The 19,293-nt window shown below is 31.8% G+C and overlaps 1 protein-coding gene across 5 annotated transcripts; it reads right to left on the bottom strand.

Annotated features, from left to right (window-relative positions):
* Window positions 1-1,248: 1,248 nt before the first annotated feature.
* LOC105630032 (O-Glycosyl hydrolases family 17 protein) lies at window positions 1,249-9,915 on the bottom strand. 5 transcript variants are annotated; one of them, XM_020677739.3, is made up of 7 exons: window positions 9,631-9,915; window positions 9,270-9,312; window positions 8,232-8,310; window positions 6,785-6,896; window positions 3,103-4,350; window positions 1,835-1,862; window positions 1,249-1,723 (listed from the first exon to the last, which is right to left on the bottom strand). In XM_020677739.3, the coding sequence occupies exons 4-7, from the start codon at window positions 6,849-6,851 to the stop codon at window positions 1,576-1,578; spliced, it is 1,491 nt and encodes a 496-aa protein (XP_020533398.1). In that variant the 5' UTR covers window positions 6,852-6,896; window positions 8,232-8,310; window positions 9,270-9,312; window positions 9,631-9,915; the 3' UTR covers window positions 1,249-1,575. The 5 variants fall into 5 exon arrangements, with proteins under 5 accessions (XP_020533398.1, XP_020533397.1, XP_020533393.1 ...); XM_020677738.1 differs by lacking the exon at window positions 9,631-9,915 and adding an exon at window positions 8,008-8,079 and having other exon boundaries at window positions 9,270-9,517; XM_020677734.3 differs by lacking the exon at window positions 8,232-8,310 and having other exon boundaries at window positions 9,631-9,914.
* Between the last annotated feature and the right edge of the window lie 9,378 nt (window positions 9,916-19,293).

The following is a 19,293-nucleotide window of genomic DNA, read 5'->3' as shown; positions in this document are numbered from 1 at the left end:
TCTTAAGAGATACATGCATCCCCCTCAATCCTGTCAAATTACTTTCTCTCTCCTATAATTGGTTTCACTGCTGCAAAAGAAGATGATGAGAAAGAGAAATAAAAATAGGTGGAAAAAGAAAATGGAAATAGAAAGCAAGAGGTCGAAGTGGACATGCAACTCAGCTCATCATCACTAATCACAAGATGGACATCAACCTTCATTTTAGAAAAAAAATTCAACTGTATAAAATCTCAGATCTTACCTTGATTTTCTGGGAATCAAATTGGGTAAAAATTGAATCTCTCTCAAATTTACTTCCTTCAATTGAGTGTATGAATTTGTTGGGCGGGTGAAGATGGTAAAACCCTAAAAAAAAGATCAAGGAAGCAAGAGACAGAAGAACGACTATTTAGCACTCTGAGAGTTTGATATAGGTAGAGAAGGAGATGAGAGGAAGAGATTAATCAGTATTGAAAGAATCTTCAGAGAAAGAGGAGAGGAAGAGAGCATCTAAAGCTTGCGTATACGTGTAAATTTTAACCCCCATTGACTAAATTTTCACTCGCAGGATCTAGTAGTCCTTCGTCTAAGTTTTGGCTGTCACCTAAGTACAGAACACCCCATTGTAGATTTTCCATGGTTCAAACAATTAATTACAAAAAAATTTTCGTTCTTATGCCAAAATAAAAAATTTCGGAAACACATTCATAATTCATTTAAACTCATGCAGTATATAGACCACCGTTTATGTTATGAACCATTAAGTTCAAATTCATTTTAATTTTCACACTTTCGTTTATAATAAAAAATAGTTAGATTCAAATTCATTTTAGTTTTCATATTTTCTTATTAGGTGAATCGTATTTCTGTATTATAGCTCATCTCGATACTCCTAGCTCCAGAGTCCGTAGTATTGATTTTCTTATTCAAATTCATTTTAATTGCCAAACATCCTGGAGTTTGAGGTATTTCATCCTCTCTGTTTTATTGATTTTATTGTGAAATATAAAATAATATTGAAAATTAAAGATGAAAGAATGAAGAATAACTAGATATTTATATGTAATAAAATTATTTATTTTAATTTTTTGATAAAAAATTTCAACTAAATATATTTAAGTAAAGAAACATTTATTCATTGAAACACTTATCTAAAAAAAATAAAATTTAGAAACTAAACTAGAAAAAACTAAAAAAATTTCATATACCAACTACATAATTGTCTTATCCTAACATAATTCAAGAAAGGCAATCTCCACGCAAGAGTTAAGGCCTAATCAATTCAATTTCATTGTCATAAAAAATCAAACTCTGGATAAAAATTTATAGAGACTGAAGCTGAAAGACCACACCCCACAATACAAAAATGCTGAGGTGAAAGATAAGGGACTAGAAAAATGGCCAACAAAAGACATGAATCATTAAAAAAAAAAAAAGATGATGACGACACAGGAAGGCAAATATTTAAACAATTTCCTATTCTTTAATGGAATAATAACTAATTAACATTTTAACCATCTTCAATTCAGCTACTAATCTTCTGCACTTGTTGAATCCCCTAACATGATTGCAAAAATGAATGGAAGTTGCAAGTCAAAGCAGGATTAGAGCTAGAAATGCTGCTGATAGAAGAGACTTAACTTTAGAAGCTTGGAAAGTCACACCTGCACTCTCTCCTTGAGGACTTATAGGTCCAAATGCAACCGGGGAAAAAATTCCTCCGCTCGTGCTCGAATTTGAACTATTCCAATAAATTCAAAAGTTTAGAATCACAAAAATGACTAAATGATTGTAAATGTAATTTCATAAAAACGAAGGAATAGATCAATCATAACCAGATTTGTATTCTCACCTTCCTGTAAAGGTGCAGGATCCGTAACCTGAAAAGGGCAATATTCGGTAAGGATGCCATATAAATACTAGAAAGGAATAACCATAAAAATGTTGGATGTGCAAATTTTTTAATACCATAATTATTTTCCTTTCTGGTCTAAGATATGCAGGCAAGGGACTTAGCCAGAGGCAAAACCTTCTAACAACTTAAAAACTTATCAAAAGGTGTACAGTAGTCTGCAGATTTATTCAGTTTGGTGAACTTTATGCTGCTTTATGAGTATACAACTAACCAGAAATATTGAGAAAGATGGTCCCAGAAAGCAGGACCAGCTCACGAGCAGAATACTCATCAGATGTGTTGCATTTTCAGATGCACAAGTTTCATAGACTTCTCTTACATTTTTTCGTGTTGTTACCCTTTTGAAATAGGATTTTTGAATAACATGCTCCAAGGAACATCCAACAAGCAATACTGAAGTAATGCCAATCCATACACATGGCCTAATGTATTAATTTAGCCAAAATTTACATGTTTTTGCAATTATACTCGAATCTGAGAATCTCAATCGTTTTACCTCAATTTGAAAATTTATCTGCAATTATACCATACTGGTCAAAATCGTAAAAAAAAAATCCTAAATTTTCTCTCCCAAACCTCTTCCTTTCTCGCAAACCCTTGTTGCACTTGCACAACTCAACTATGTCCCCCTATTATTATGAAACTCTAGAAAATTATTTTTTTTTTATTCACTTATGAATAAAAAATTCTAGTTTTTTTTTTGTCAATTTTAAGTTTTTATCCATTGGGATATAATTGTAGACAAGTTTTCAAACAGGGGTAAAATAGTTGAGATTCTCAAAATATAATAAAATCGAAAAATCATGCAGAGTTTGGGGTATATTAATTCATTAGCCCTATCAAATAGATAAAGCAAAAATATTTCATCTAAATATTATTTCAACTCATTCAATTGAGCAAGTACAGAGCAAAATCCTATTACTTCCATCTTCCAAGACTTGCTTTGTGATACTTTAGAACCAGAGATCATTTTTTATCAGATAACGAGTAATATAATGTTTGTCTAGACATCAAAATGGAGCAAGTCACTTGAATTCCATTTCCCAAGAGTTCTCGGCAAACATGAAACGAGCCAGCCCATGGAAAAAGCTAGCTGTATTTAAGTACTTTTCATGTCAAGTTATTTCAGAATCAAAAGAAAAAAAAAAGCAGGCAATCATTACTCCAAGTTCAAGACCTGACGAGAAAAGGGTGGAAGAACTTACTGGGATCAATTGTAGTTGTTGTGGCAGTACCATCAAAATCACATGTTCCGCCAGCACCACGCATTTTTTGATAATAATCATTATACGCATAAGAGGCATGGTTCTGGTAAGTATCAGGAGCAAAACATGGATGCCCTTGTTGGATGGGAGTGCAGTTAGCCCCACCTTGCCCACAAGCCCAGTTCAGCCCTTCTTTCAACTTTGCAGGATCTGCATTTTGTTTAGCAACACAGAAGACAGCAGAAGAATTTCCAGTAAGTCGATTGGAAGTACTCAATCTAAAAGTATAGACTGATGTGCCATTGGTGAAAAATATGCCCCAGTTTTTCTCTGACACAGGCCCTGGCCTCTTATCTTCATTGAACAATTCATAGATATATGTATTAATGGGTATGGTTGGCTGACTAGGTGGGCCTGAATCATTGAGAACACGCCGGATCAAATTATTATTGAAGTTCTCAGCATTATCAACAGTGGCATCAGGTTCATTGGCTCCACCAAGCCAAGGCCAGCCAGTCTCTGTAACAACAATAGGGATCCCAGAAGCATTGAAAGCATCTATAGCATAATAGGTAGCATCCACCATTGCATCAAACATGCTGTCATAATGAGAAAGAGTGTTGGGGTCAACAATCTGCTTGACAGAAGGAAGAGGTCGGAAAAGAGCATAATCAATTGGGAAAATGCCATTTCCAGTAGTGTATCCATAATAAGGATATGCATTTAACATATAATATGAATTGGTGTTCTTCAAAAACTGAAGGAGCTGGTAAATTGTAGAATTCCACGAAGAGTTAAAAGTAGCAGTTGACGGGGGGAAAGGCCTAGGGATAACATCCATGGACTGGGGAGTTGAAACCTTGACTTGAAAATTCAAATTTGAAGCAACCAGAGCTTTATGAAGGTAATTCATGGCAGGAACCAGAACAGGGGCAGCATTGGGAATTGAGGTAAGAACCTCACTGCCAACTGCAATGGCTGTAATGTTAGTCGCAGGCAAGTAAGAATTAACATTTTTATTAACCCATGCTGCAGCTGTGGCTGGAGATTCTCCAATACCCAGGACTTCCTCATTTGTGACACCAACCATCACTTCAATCCCACTGTTTGCAAGGGCTTTCAACATGTGAGCATCAGCATCAAAGAGGCGCACATGAGTAATTTGATTGGCCTTTAGAATAGCAACAATATCTGAAGCTGGTGGCAGGTTGGAAACATCAGTTCCAATGTTTATTCCTACAAATGCACCTGCAAAATCAAGAATGTGATTCAGTAAGGGGTAAGATGATGCATATCTCAATCAAATCTCTCTTTTCCCAAACAATCAAAAGTTTGGAGGTTTGCAAGTTATAACTTACAAGAACCTAAAAAAAGTTTAAATGAAAAAGTTCAAATTTTTAAGAAAAATATGTTTACACTGTCAAAAGAAGTGTAGAGCCTGTTTAAAATGTGCCATTGGGCTAGTAGCTCATAGCACCTGCCAGAAAAGTTCAAAGGTTTAATCCCATGAACTAACTAACATCTAATGTGGGAAGAGAGGTGTTCATTTGGTGCTTACCAACTGTAATATAAGTTAGTTTTAGTATCAGTCCAGAATTTCATCAAGCGAGGGGTTAGAAATGATTATTTAAAAGGATTAGAGATTGAGATATATCAAGAGAAATGGAGCTGTAAGCTCATTCCTTCTCAATATAGGATCAGACTAATGAATCTCCTAACCGTCAAAAGCAAATAATTATACAAGTATCATATTCCATGCAGCTTAAGGGAATTTCCCTATTTTTAAAGGAAAATCTTGGATGCAGCTAACTTTAGTATAACTTACTCTGTCAACTAATTATAATTACCACAGTAATGTGTTCCCACAATTGGTCATCAAAACCAATTATTTCTTCTTTCAACTACCAATACTGATATTTCCAGATATATGGCACAAACAAAGATTTCAATTGTCAAATAACTCTGATAATCAAGTCATTCATAAAACAAAGGCCAGGAATATAGTATTGAACCGGGAATCTATCTATCCATATATCTATATAAAGCTCAGGGAAAAAGTTTCTCATCTCTATGTGGAGCACTCTCCATTGAGTATTAAGTCACTCTGTCTTGTAGCTTTTAAATTTTCCTAATAATTTAAAGATGTAATATTTAATAACAAAATAAGTTAGTTTTAATAACAAAATAAACTTTCATGTAATATTTAATAACAAAATAAGTTAGTTTTAATAACAAAATAAACTTTCATAAGTTAGATCCATTAAGTGACTTTTCTATCTCCCTTTTTCAATGATTTTATTTATTATGCTTTAATAACAAATAAGCTAGTTTTAATAATAAATTGAGTGGCCTTTCTATTTTCCTTTTCGATAATTTTATTTATTATGCTTTAATAACAAAATAATTTAGATTGATAATAATTTATGTGGCCTTTCTATCTCCCCGTTTCAATAAATTTATTTATTATATTTCAATAACAAAATAACTTAGTTTGATAATAATAAGTAAGCTTTAATAACAAAATAAGCTTTAATAAGTTACCTTTATCAAATTACATTTCCATCTCCCTTTTTCAATAATTTTATTTATTATGTTTTAATAACAAGATAAATTAGATTTGATAATAATAAGTAAACTTTAATAACAAAATAAGCTTTATTTAGTTACCTTTATCAAATTACATTTCCATCTCCCTTTTTCAATAATTTATGTTAAGTGATTTCATTTATGTAACCTTAAGTTTCTTGATCCTATATATAGTGAAGTATGGTTTTCCTTAGTTTATATTCATTTTCGTTCTTTGATTAGTGTTACATAGTACTCTTTGTTTAATGAGCTTAAATTTCTACTAGAGATGATTAATAATTAGGGTGAGGCTTTGTAGGATGTCAGAGTTTGGTTAATCTTAAAAAGAATAGAGATTTGATAAGTTTACATAGGATTTTTATGAATGAGAAGGTTATGTTTCATTTTGCTCAGTGGTTTCGTTGTTCAATTTCTTCTTTGCAAGATTTATTTTCGTGTAGTGTACCAGTTTTGGGACTTTGTTGTTTCAGTGCAGGAAAGTTTGATGCATACAACGATTACGAAAAGGCAAGTTTAAGCCTATCTTGACTAAGGGATCTATTTTTATTGTAAAGAACTTCAGGATTGTTGCAAGTGTTGGGGATTACTATGATTTTGATGCATGGATCTCAATTTGTCACTACACATTAACGGATTCTCAAAATAACAGAGTTCTATCAAGTTTGTCCTAGGTATTTATTGACCTATATGTGCAGCTCGGTTACAACAAAGATTACTTTGTAGAGAGAGTTGGTAGAGTGTTTTGATTTCATTTGTGAATAATAGTTTGGATTGAGAGATAAATGTGGGATTTTATTTTAATACTTTTTCTTTTTGTAAGATTGTTTTATCATAGCAATATAAAATGGTTTCTAGCACTTTTGACTGATGACATAAAAAAGAAAAAATACAAGATTATACAAATTATAATTCCCGTGCAAAGCAAGGGTAATTCTCTAGTTTTTTTATAAAGTCCTTCACAACAATGTAAACTTCTACACTTTTTATAACCCTTACAATAAGAAGAAAGATGGAGACCCAAATGGCTTATTTAATTTTAACTTCAACTCAACATGTATATGTATAAGTGTATGCCAAAACAAGTTTTGTAAGTTACCTATTGCATCGCTGAACATGCCAACTAGAAGTAAAAGAAGACTTCCAAGCCGTTTTTTGAGCACCATTCGATCCAAGAAACTCTTGCTTTTCAATCCTTGGCTTGTGTTAAACTGCCAAAGGTTCAGGAAACACATTTCACGTGACATAAGATATCAATTGCCACAAGCAAGTCTTGCTGAAGCTGACAATATAATAGAAAGTGTAGAAATTCCATTTTGGAATGAAGTCAAGAATCAAGAACACAGCCTTTAGAACTGGCCTGAATGTCTAATAATAACATACAAGTCAGTTGACATGAAGAAATTCAGCAAAAGACCATCAAACACAACGAGCTAGAAATTATTTCAATAGCAAATTGAGTACATGCTTAAATCATCTTTACTAAAAAAATAAATGGAAAACTAACAAAAGGACAAGTACATTTTACATAGAGGGAAGAACATATGTAGCACAGATTACTAGGAAGTCATATCCATACTGTGTCCAATATTAGAGAGACTATTCAGGCTCTAGCAAATGCAATGACAAAGTTGTTCAGTCTAACCAAAAGTTCAAGCATAGTCACAAATTCAGAAACATCTTTAACACATCTAGAATGCTTGTGAACATGTGTTGAGTACATGAGAGAGAAGAAACTTGTTCCTAGTTTCACAGGAGAAAAAAAAGCAGGATGAATAAAAATTTCATACTTTTGAAGAGTTTTGAAGACAAAGACCAGGAGTAAGGCCTAAAATTTTCATTCTTTCATTGCTTTGGAATTTGATGCATAAAGTAGATATGCCAATCTAATGACCATTTAGTATTCAAATTATATAATAAGTAACACTCCAAACGATGGTGTATGCTACACCAAGTAGTTATACCAATACACATGCCGGTGACTACACTGGCAAGTTAGATACTATTCAATTCTAATCTCCAACTCAAACTAGGAGGGGATAGGTGATATTGGTCATTTTTCTCCATTGAGCCATTATTAGGGTCAAACTTCTAGTGGTTGTTTCAATGACAAATCGTTTTCACCACTTCACTTCATTTGTTGCTACACATGAAATGGTGAAAACAATGAAGCCAATGCATGTCAGGGTAAGCTTAATGTGTGATTCATTGGATCCAACAATCAATGAGGGACACCTTCATCGTCATTTTTTGACCATGAACCCAACAATCAACAAATAAATCACCTTGATCAAGAACAACCTATATAAATATCCTGCATACCTTATGAGAATCCTTCTATTGAGCAGTAACTTGTATTTGAAGAAGGAGGACCACCAGGAATCCAAACACTAGCTATGAATCACATGTAAGCTCATGTTCAATGGTTGTTATATAATTAACGTCTAATGATTGGCAATTCCTCCTTAATTAAGACAACAAGCTTTTCAGACATAGGCACTTTATAAAACCACAAGAATTCATATGTCATTTCTCCTTCTGCATACCTTTTATTTTCGTTTACTTTCACCAGAAGCCATCCTTCCCATTCAATTAACAGGGAAAATCACATCTCCCACAACCCCTCTTCGGTAGCCGGTAGGTAAATGACACATAGTAGAAAAAGCATTTATATTATCAGTGACTGAAATGGTTATTCCATGGCCTTCCTAAATGCAAATTTCAATTTCACTCTACTGCAAACATAAACAAATTATTTGCAAAGGCTTCATCATTTGTATTACCAGGTCAATTAACCTATTCAAGTTGATGACTGTAATCTAGAATAGTTACAGACAAACGAAGAAAATGAAGCACACCCATGCATTCTTAATCTAATCTGAATGAAAATTTTCTTGCATTCAACTTTACAGAGGGAAAGAACATAGACAGGAATACGGTGACCACAAAGTAATCACCTAAAATTAGAAATAAAGCTTTAATAATAAAAAGAGAATAGAGTAATTCAAGCAGATAAACTGAAGGGAGTTCTTGTCATCTTAAAGGCTCCATTACATTATGATGGAAATAGCTTTCTCAACAGCAAACTCAAGTTCCAAGCTATTTGAAGTTCAATAACTTATCAAACATCATTCTTATCAACATAGCCAGTAATAGGAAATAATTTCGATAGTCAAACAGCAGAAAAATGAGAGTAAATATGCAAGAATTCTAAATGTAGCAAACTTCAGGTAACCAAACACATTCTAGGGCGAGATATTAGAGCAAACATATAATAAGCTTTGTCCTCTATCAATAAAGAAAAATAACCTTAAAGAATTAATTATCAGTTCTTTGAGTAAGCAAACTAAGAGATAAAATCTCTGTCCCTCTAAACCCAAATTCAAGAATCTAAAACTTTATGCACATCAAACAACCTGAAAAACTAAAGAAAACCAGAACATAAGTAGCCTAATATGCGAAAGAGATTAAACACCCAGAAGATAAAATCAACAAAAATGGAGTAACCAGAAGCCAAAACCCTAAAAAACACACATGGCATAATACCAAAATGAGAAAAGTAAGAATATAAAGCCTAGAAGTACCTGATCCAACTTTGCGCAGCTGAAAGAAAGCAAGAAATCAACCCTGTAAGTGTAAGCAGCCTCCAAAGAGTTAACAAAGCGCTAGAAAAAACCCCCCAAAGAACCAAAGCACTTAAACCAGAAACAGAGCAGTGAGAACTAGATTACTAAGAACCCAAAGCACAATCTATACAGATACCCAAAGCCCCACTAAAGTAAAGCGCATTTCTTTGTATGTAAAAAAAAACACAAAACAGTGCAATGAATGAACATACTTTGTAGAGCTAATGCAAAATTCTCCATTAAATACAAAGAAAGTACTCTCAAACTATACCCCACCACATAATTAAAAAGAAAAACTATGATTAGACAAATTACATACTATTAGAAGGTTACAGAGAGAGATGAGAACCCTCTAATAGCAGCTGTCCTTTGTGGGTCGCCAGCAGGAATAAACCTCTGCAAGTATTTCTTGTCTGTTCTTTTGTCCTATCTGCAACTTTTGAATAACATAAAATGGTATTTTAATCTGGAAAGGTCAGATAGAGATCATCATCACCGTCCATTTAGTATCAAGTGTAGTTTTGCATTAAGCAAAATTGAAACTTTAGTTTAGAGATACAGAGAGAAATATATCCATTGGAGGTTTTTCCATGAATTTCCCTCCAAAAGTCATTTTTCTTAGCTTGGAAAGAGAACTGAAAAGTCAAAAGAGAAACGGTTTGGGTTGAAAACAGGTGTTTTTATTATGGTAAAGGATAGGAAAAGGTTGTGTGCAATCACTGGATTTTAATGTCCGTCTAAATGCAAAATTTGAGTCTGTCTAAAGAGTAAAGATCTAACTCGTTCAAGCCAATGTTTTTAAAATCAACCAAATATGGAACTGGTCTGCTTACTGGGTTGATTAGATTAACTTGGTTCAACCGCAATTTTTTACTTTTTATTTTCTATAATTATTTATAAAAAATTAACGAAATAATAATTTTATAAAGAAAAAGTGATAATGTATTATATAATTATAAGTGTATGATTATTTTCCAAATCATTCATCATCAAATATAAATCTATAACTACTAATTTTTTATTTTATTCATTATCACAATCAAATATTATATTATATATTTAATAAAATAATAAATATAATTTTAAATATTACAATATTAAATCATTTATCATTCAACAAAATATAAAAACATTTTGCACTATAAGAGCTTTTAAGTAGCTTTTAGCGTTTTGACTAAATGCTATTTTTGATAGTGATCGGTAATATGAATATAGTGTTTAAATTAACTTTTAGAAGTTAAGCTAGTGTTTTATGTAAAATTAACTCACGTAACAGCTATCAAAACAGCTAATTCTGCTGAATAGATATTTTTAAGATTAAATTAAATTAAATTGTTTATTTTTAATAAATAAATAATTAATTAACTGTTGACTATAGGATAACTATTTTTAAAATTGAATACACCATATTAAAATTTATTTTTATCCAAAAATTTAGATTAGTTATTTATAATTTTGGACCTTTTACTTATTATATATCTTTAAAAAAAAAAAAGAATTAGTGGATTAATTTAAAAGTTGTAGATTCCAACATTCCAACCTTTTCCTTAAAAAAAAAAAAAACAAAAAGAGTATCTTTATACCTTATTAACTTTTTTTTACTTAAAATTAAAGCTATATGGCTTGCAGTAAAATCGGACCCGCTACTAATTCGCGAGATAATTGGTCTGATCACCCATTTAATTCGGTTTTAAAAACACTGATTTAAGATTATTATTAGGAAGTAATAAATTATTTTATTCTAATTTTACTTTTGTCTAAATATTTCCATCAAACTTTCTCCCTTAATTATAAATAATTAATTAAAGAATATTTTAATCAATTCTCTTATTTTTTTCTACGATTTAAGTGGTTCAATTTTTTTTTTTAATTCTTATGAAAGGTAAAACGGTGTCCAAATTAACGGAACGAATGTAGTAGCAAAATGTGCATTAATTTGATTAAACTACCCTTTAAAAAATTACAGAGATAATTATTTTATTTAATATAAATAAAAAACCTTTATCAATTACTCTAGATATTATCAAATGAGTTATAGTTGTAGATAACAAACTATTTTAAAACAAAATTATTTTCTAAAGTTATTATTATTTTATAGCTTATTTTCACAAAGGATATTTATTTTAAACAAAGTAAATTTAGATTAGGGGATGCTAAGTAAATTTAGATTAGGGGATGCTGTTTAACAAATTTATTGATAGAGAGTTCATAGTTTTTTAATCAGACGTTTTTGAGTTCTTATATTCTTTTATAATATAATATATTCAGATTTCATTAATAATTTCAAAGTAATACATAATACAGAATCGATAGGATCCCTTTTCTAAAAAATATTTATTATTTTAATAAATTTTGAATAAATCATGGGTTATCCAGAGAAATTCCACTTAAAAAATGTTCTTTTTTTGATAAAAAGTAAATCATTTATGTTATAGCATCAAATGCTAACAATATCATACATCTATGATATTCAAGTGGTAGGTGCATATATGAATTGACAATATATTCGGATTTGAATCTCCTCTTCTAATACTAAAAAAAAAAGTACTTTACCAAACGAACCATGTTATTAAAATATTAATTAAAAAATGATTTTTACTTATGTGAAATTTCACCATGTAATAGGGGTGTTTATCAAACCATCCAAACCGCGCAAGTCAATCCAATAATGACGGTTTTAAAAAGTTGGTGGTTTAATTCAATTTATAAAACTTAAAGAAATAAGGTTTAATTTGACCCATGAACTTTGGCATAATATATAATTTACCCAAAAATTAATTTTTTGTACAATTTATTCCTTGAACTTGCAGAAAAAAGAACAAGTTGCCAGATTTTTAAGAAATTTTTTTTATAGTTTTAAGTTTTAACTAATAAAAATTACTTAAAATTAGAAAATAAAAATTATTTAAAAAAAGTTTACAGTATTTGATTTAAAAAATTATATAATTAAAAAAATATTTGATTATATTGAAATATTTGGTTAGAAAAATATTTATTATTTTTTTGTTTGATTATTTGTTTAATTATATATATTTGATTTAGATTAAATATTTAATTACTTTTGAATCATATTTGATTTATATCAAATAGTTTATTTTTTGAAATAAAGATAGGGCGTTTTGTATTTTTGGTGCAAGTTCAAAGGGTAATTTGTATAAAAAATTAATTTTTGGGTAAATTGTATTTTGTGCTCAAATTTCGATTGCAAATTGAACCTTATTCCAAACTTAAAACCTAATTTTTGATTTGATTTATAATTTTAGAGTCAAACTATTCAAACCGAACATATATATATATATATATATATATATATATATATATATATATATATATATATATATATATATATATATAAACCTTTAAATGATATATAATTCAATTTAATTTCTGGATAATAATTTTTTTTGTTACTTAATTTATATCGGGTAGTAATTAAACTATAATTTCATACATGGATGAAATTTTAGCTTTTATAATTTTTTTTAGTAATAAATGTAGAAAACAAATCAACATTTGAATTCTATATAAATAAATTGCTTAACGGAACATCTTATTTAATGTATAATTTGTACCATACTCAAAATAATTCTTGTACAAAAATTAATTTAAAAATTTTGAACAGCTATTTAAAAGCATGTGAATTTTATGCTTTCGTTTGTATTAATTCATTTTCAATGTTTAATATAATACTAATATTTTTTCTTGTTAATTGATGAATTAGAAATTTTAATTTCCCTTCTTTCATACCATTAAACTAAATCTCCACTAAAAATTTAATTGGTTTGATTTTAATTTTTTTAAACTGCCACCGCAGTAACTGGTGGCAGTAACTTTAGTTTGGTTGTTACTTCCAAAAAAAAAAAAAAAAAAAAACAATAAATATCTCTACCCTGTACTATGTGCACTTTTTTTTATTCATAGATCATGGAATATACAACTCAACATTCATCATATTAGCAATAATATTCATCATCTCCTACTTTTTATATCCTTTGGGTCTATTTTGACAATATTAGCTATTAGTGGTTGTAATAATTGTTAGTTGTTATATTAGTTTTTAGTTGTTAGATATTAACTTTTAGTCGTTAGCTGTTTTATCCAGGGAATAAGATCACAGTAAGATCTGACCTACCTTTACGTACACAATCTGTTGATACATCTATTAACCCAACAAATGATCTAGACTTTCCCATTACTGTTAAAAAAGGTATTAGAGAGTGCATCAAACGACCACTTTATCCATTATCTTATTATGTTTCTCTTAAACACTTGTCACTGATCCAGAAAAAAATTTATTGCGAGTCTAAACAACATTGTTATCCCTAATAATGTTTTTAAGGCATTATCAATAAAAGAATGGAGGGAAGCTATGAGAGAGGAGATAAGTGCATAGGAAAAGAATAAGACATGGGAGATTGTTGATAAACCAAAAGGAAAAAATATTATTGATTGCAAGTCGATTTTCACATTGAAAGACGAAGTTGATGGATCTCTTAAGAGATATAAAGCATGATTGATGGCAAAATGGTATATTCAGACCTATGGGATCGATTATCATGAGACTTGTGTTGCAGTTACAAAAATGAATACTATGAGAATTATATTATCATTGGCTACCCACTTCAATTGGCACCTCCTTAAGTATGAGGCTAAGAATACATTTATCCCAGTGACTTAAATGAAGAAATACATGAAAATTCCATCAGGATTTGAGGGGAACATAAGTAACAAGTGTGCCAGCTGAAAAAAGCCCTTTATGGATTAAAACAATCTCTTTGAGCATGGTTTGGGAGATTAAAATCATGAAGGAATTTGTGTATAAACAAAGCCAATGTGACTAGACTCTTCATTAAACATTCTGATGTAAGGGGAGTTATAGCTCTTTCAGTCTATGTAGATGGCATCATAGTGACTAGAAAAGACGAGAAAGAGAAGCATGGATTGAAACAAAAACTGCTAAAAGAATTTGAGATAAAGGAACTAAAAGTACTTCCTTGGTATTGAGGTGGCATACTCCACATAAGGAATCTTCATATCTCATCAAAAGTATGTGATTGATTTATTGACATAAACAGGAAAGATTGGATGTAATTTAGTCTCATCCCCGATGGATCCAAACCATAAGTTAGGAGAAGCTAAAGATGAACCAGCTATTGATAAAAGAATGTACCAAAGGATGGTTGGTAGACTCATATACCTTGCCCATACTCGACCAAACATAACATACTCAGTGAGCATGATTAGTCACTTCATGCATGATCCAAGAGAATCTCATCTTCAAGTAGCTTAGAGAGTTTTCCTGTGACATCCTACCGAGTCGAGTCTTAGCATAGAGTCGAGTAGTCGAGTTGAGTCGAGTTGAACCAAACCCGGTTGGGGTAGAATGGGTTTATAAGTGGAGTTACTTGAGTGAGAGAAAAAGATCAAAGTATAAGGGTTAGGATTTATTTGCACTAAAACATACAGCTTGGGTGTTAAGTTGTAACCTTCTTACAATTGAGGTACCATTTAGAACTTTTACACACAAAGTTATGGATCTTTTAGAGCCTACCCGTGCATACCCATTTCACTTTCCCATTTTCATGTTTATCTTCATCTTCTTCCTTTCCTCTTCCACCTTCCTTTCAATTTTAATGGTAGTTAAGCCTTAACTTCAACTTCTCTTTTATCCAAGTAAGTAAACCTTCTTGAAGTTCATAATTGAATCATTTGGTGCTATTATTTTAGAATTCATAAGAATTCTTATTTATAGGTGAAGGGAGTTCAAGGAGTGTAGAAAAAAGAAGTTAAAGAGGAGCTCAAGCTTTTTGGAGCAAAGGTTTGATATCTCTTGTTATTTTCCAATTTCTTTGTATGAGAATTGTGTGGTGTGTTGCTAGTGTGACAATATATTGCTTCATGTTGAGTGGGAAGATTGGTAATGGTGAGAAAATAGGGGAGAACAGGGGAGGAAGTGACTAAATGAAGTGAATATTGAGTTTATGTTGAAACAGGTTTTGCTGGAAATTTTACCAGTAATTTCATCTTGATTTTTACCCCATTTAATGATGGAATTAGGAAGTGTCATAGAAGAGTTATTTGTTCCTCTATGTGTTAGATTTACATGGGTTTTTGAATCATCCAAATCGGAGTTGTATATTGAGAGATATGACCAAAAGAGTACAGACTGTGCAGGCTAGAAAACGCGAAACGCGCGCGCGAATCGCATGACGAGCTCGCGTTGCCTTCTCGCGCTCACGATTTTCAAATGCTCGCTCGCGACTTGTGCTCACAAACTCTCTGACTCTCATTTGGCACATCTCGCGCTTGCGACTTTGAAGTACGCGCTCGCGTACTTGGCCCTTGGCCTGTAAGCGCTCGCGTACTTGGCCCTTGGCCTGTAAGCGCTCGCGACCTTCATCGCGCGCTCGCGAATTTGGCCTGGGAACTCACTGTCTCTCATTTGGCACTTCTCGCGCTCGCGACTTTCAAGTACGCGCTCACGACTTGTGCCCGATAACTCACTGTCTCTCATTTGGTGCTTTACGCGCTCGCGACTTTCAAGTACGCGCTCGCGACTTGTGTTTTCATGCATTTTTGGACTTCATTTTCAATGCAATTGTATTCCTTTGCTTCACTTATATGCCTCCAATCATTTTAACATCAAATACAACATTAGAACATGTATCAAAACAACATGCAAGCATGCAAATGATGTTCAATCAAATATACATTATGAATTATGAAGTTATGAACTATTAATATAATGTTGTGTTATATTATTGACATACCAACATTATGCTCCATTGAGGTTAGGTAGAAACCATGTAGATAAGGCTATGTCGCGACATAGGATAGCAGATCTGCACCCCATACAGTTTGATACTCCGGCTACAGGCCGTTGAGTGGATATGATTATATATGGGCCATAGCAGCCAAGCATACAATATTCATCCAGTTTCATACAGTTTTTCTTATCACTTCGGTTTCACTATAACCTTATGGAGCCATATAGATATCTTGACATAACATTTCATGAATCATACAGTATTATAAATAGTACAAAAGATAATCAAGGTATCATGAAAGTATCATGATGTGTGTGCTTATATGTGCCATATGTGTTTACATGGTTCTTTCTATACATGTAGGTGTTTAATGGTTTCTTTATATGTTGAGATATCCACTGAGCTTTATTTGCTCAGCGAGTTACCTGTCTAACTCGCAGGTTTTGAGATTGGACAGTAGAGAGTCAGCTTACAACTGCTGCAGTTTATCTGTAGAAGACTCAGTCTTCAGGGTAGCTACTCATTTTAATATGTATCTTTTGTCTACCCTTTTTATGGCATGTACAGGGCACTCAGTTGGGCCCATTTCATTTTGACACTAGTATCATGTTTTGTAAATATAAATTACATTATTATTGTAAACAACATCAGCATGATATTATATTCAATATATATTATGATATCAGCATGACAAGACATAAAGTCAACTAGTTTGTAACGTCTCGACTCGGTTTATTCGGGTTTACGAGTGGACCGGGAAGGGGTGTTACTTTTCCATTATTTGAAAGGCAATTTAGGGAAAGGAATCTTGTTTAAGAAAAATAATACTCTTACTCTAGAACTTATACTAATGTTGACTATGCAGGTTCCTTAATAGATAGAAGATCAACTACTAGGTACTATACTTTTCTTGGAGGTAATTTGTTGATATAGAGGAGCAAGAAACAAAATATTATGGCAAGGTCATTTGAAGAATCAGAATTCAGGGCACTTGTGTGAACTACTTTTGCTAAAGATTATCCTACATGACTCGAGAATCAAATGGGAAAGCCCTATGAAGCTGTACTGTGACAACAAATCAGCTATCAATATTGCTCATAATCCTATACAACATAATAAGACAAAGCATATTGAAATTGATAGACACTTTATTTAAGGAAATTGGAGGAAGGATTAGTGTGTATGTCCTATGTTCCATTAGGATGCTAGTTTGCTGATGTTCTAATGAAGGGGCTAAATAGTTCAAGTTTCTATGATCTTATATCCAAGTTGGGAATGGAAAACATTTATTCCTCAGCTTGAGGAGGAGTCTTGAAGTTTATATGAGTTGTAAATAGATTAGAAAACTTAATTCAAAATCCTAAAGGGATTCGATTACATAATTGACCAAATTTAAAAGTGATTTAGTTCTATTAGGAGTGATCTAGTTTCCTATTTTTTTTTTTTTTTTTTTTTTTTTTTTTTTTTGTAAACTTCTAGATAATCTTGTATAATATGAAATTACAGAATAAGAAAAATCAGATTTCTTTTCTTCTCATACTTTATAACATTAATCATTAATGAAATGGAAAACGGAAAGTATACATGGCGAGACTCCTTTTAAGGAAGTCCTTAAAAATAATAAAATTTCACTAAACTATAGACCTTAAATTATAAATCTTAAAGTCTAAAATGGCTAAACCATCTAATAAATTCTGAATTTTGTGACTTGTATTAATTGCACCCAAAAAGACATTAATCCCTCAAACACCTCAAAATGACCTTTTTATTAAAATTGCATCCTAATTTCGAATTGCTCAAAATTAAACAATAAACAAATAATATTTATGGACCCCACATCAACTATTGAGTTAGCTAATCCAAGGGGTTGGGTTAATTCAAAACGCATGGTACTACTCACCAATACCAAGAATCCAATTCCTATAATCTTATAACCATTCCTTCTTGGCACGAATTTGATTGTTCTACGTGAGAACAATATCATGTGTGGTTATAAGCATGTTGGACCACTTAACCCTTGTACATTTCCATCAAGAAATTAGCACGCCCCTCAAAAATTAATGTTTCCATTCGAATTTAACCTTTGTGACTCTCCACCGTGATCACCTCAATAAGGAGCCCTTTGACGTCATGTATGACAACGTGCAAGTCATTAGCTTTGTAGAATTCGAGTTGTTAAAGAACAACAATTGATTCAATCTTTCTTTCAACTAGGCGGCTAAGGGGCACAACTTGATGTTCATGATGCTAGCTAAGGAGTGTTGTTGATGGCACAATCCTCGATGCAGTTGAGAGTTATGACTACAAGGAAAGCTTGCATAAGATTGTTATAATGGGACATTGTCACAGAGAATTTGATATTAACGGTAGTCATTATCTCATGCATCTTGTTTGAGAATAGTTAATGTGGTGATTATGGAGGTGGTGACTATCGCTGTGGTGGTTAGGGTTTAGTGTTGTAAATTTGAGCATTCCTAGAGTTTTTAGTCCAAGGAGAGGAGTGATAGAGTGCATGTAAAGTGACATTTGGATTGTGTCATCTAATAACTGTCATTTTTCACTGTTGGGCTTAGAGGTGGCCACGGTTCCGATTCTAAAAAATGTGAAACTGAAATCAAACCGTAAATTGATAGTTCCAGTTACAGTTTGAAATCGGTGGTTATGATTTCAGTTTTGGTTCTTTAATGGATCAAAATTGACGGTTCCGAACGATTCTCTGATCGGTTTTTAGGCGGTTCACACAATTTTAAAATCAAAAAGTTAGGGAATATTTTTTTGTTAAAAGTTTAAAATTTAAACATTTATGAAATAATAAAAAAGGGGCTTGAACTTAATTATAGATTAGAGAAATTATTTAACAATAATTTTTAATTATAAATTGGAGAGCTTAGAGAGATTGGATGGTAGAAAGAAATAATTTTGGTGTGAGGAGAATGAAAATAATGCGTATTTATAATAAATCCAAAAAATATAACTTCCATAGCTACCTTTAAAATTAGTCGTGATACAACCATTTATAGTTGTTAGGAGGATTAATTTGAAGATTTGATAAAATTTTTTGAAAAGGTCCAAAAAAGAATTTGTGCTGGAACCGGTTGAAACGGCCAATTGTCAAAACCTCCAGTTCCGACTAGTTTATGGAATCTTCAGTTCATGGTTCTAAAAAACTTAGAATTAGAACCAAACCGCAACCGTCCGATTTTGATTTCGATTCT

Source organism: Jatropha curcas, chromosome 7 (genome assembly GCF_041381405.1).
Source record: "Jatropha curcas cultivar XTBG-Jc1 chromosome 7, XTBG_Jcur_1.0, whole genome shotgun sequence".
Lineage (NCBI taxonomy): Eukaryota > Viridiplantae > Streptophyta > Magnoliopsida > Malpighiales > Euphorbiaceae > Jatropha > Jatropha curcas.
The sequence above is the reverse complement of the archived record's forward strand: the minus strand, read 5'-3'. Positions and strand labels throughout refer to the sequence as shown.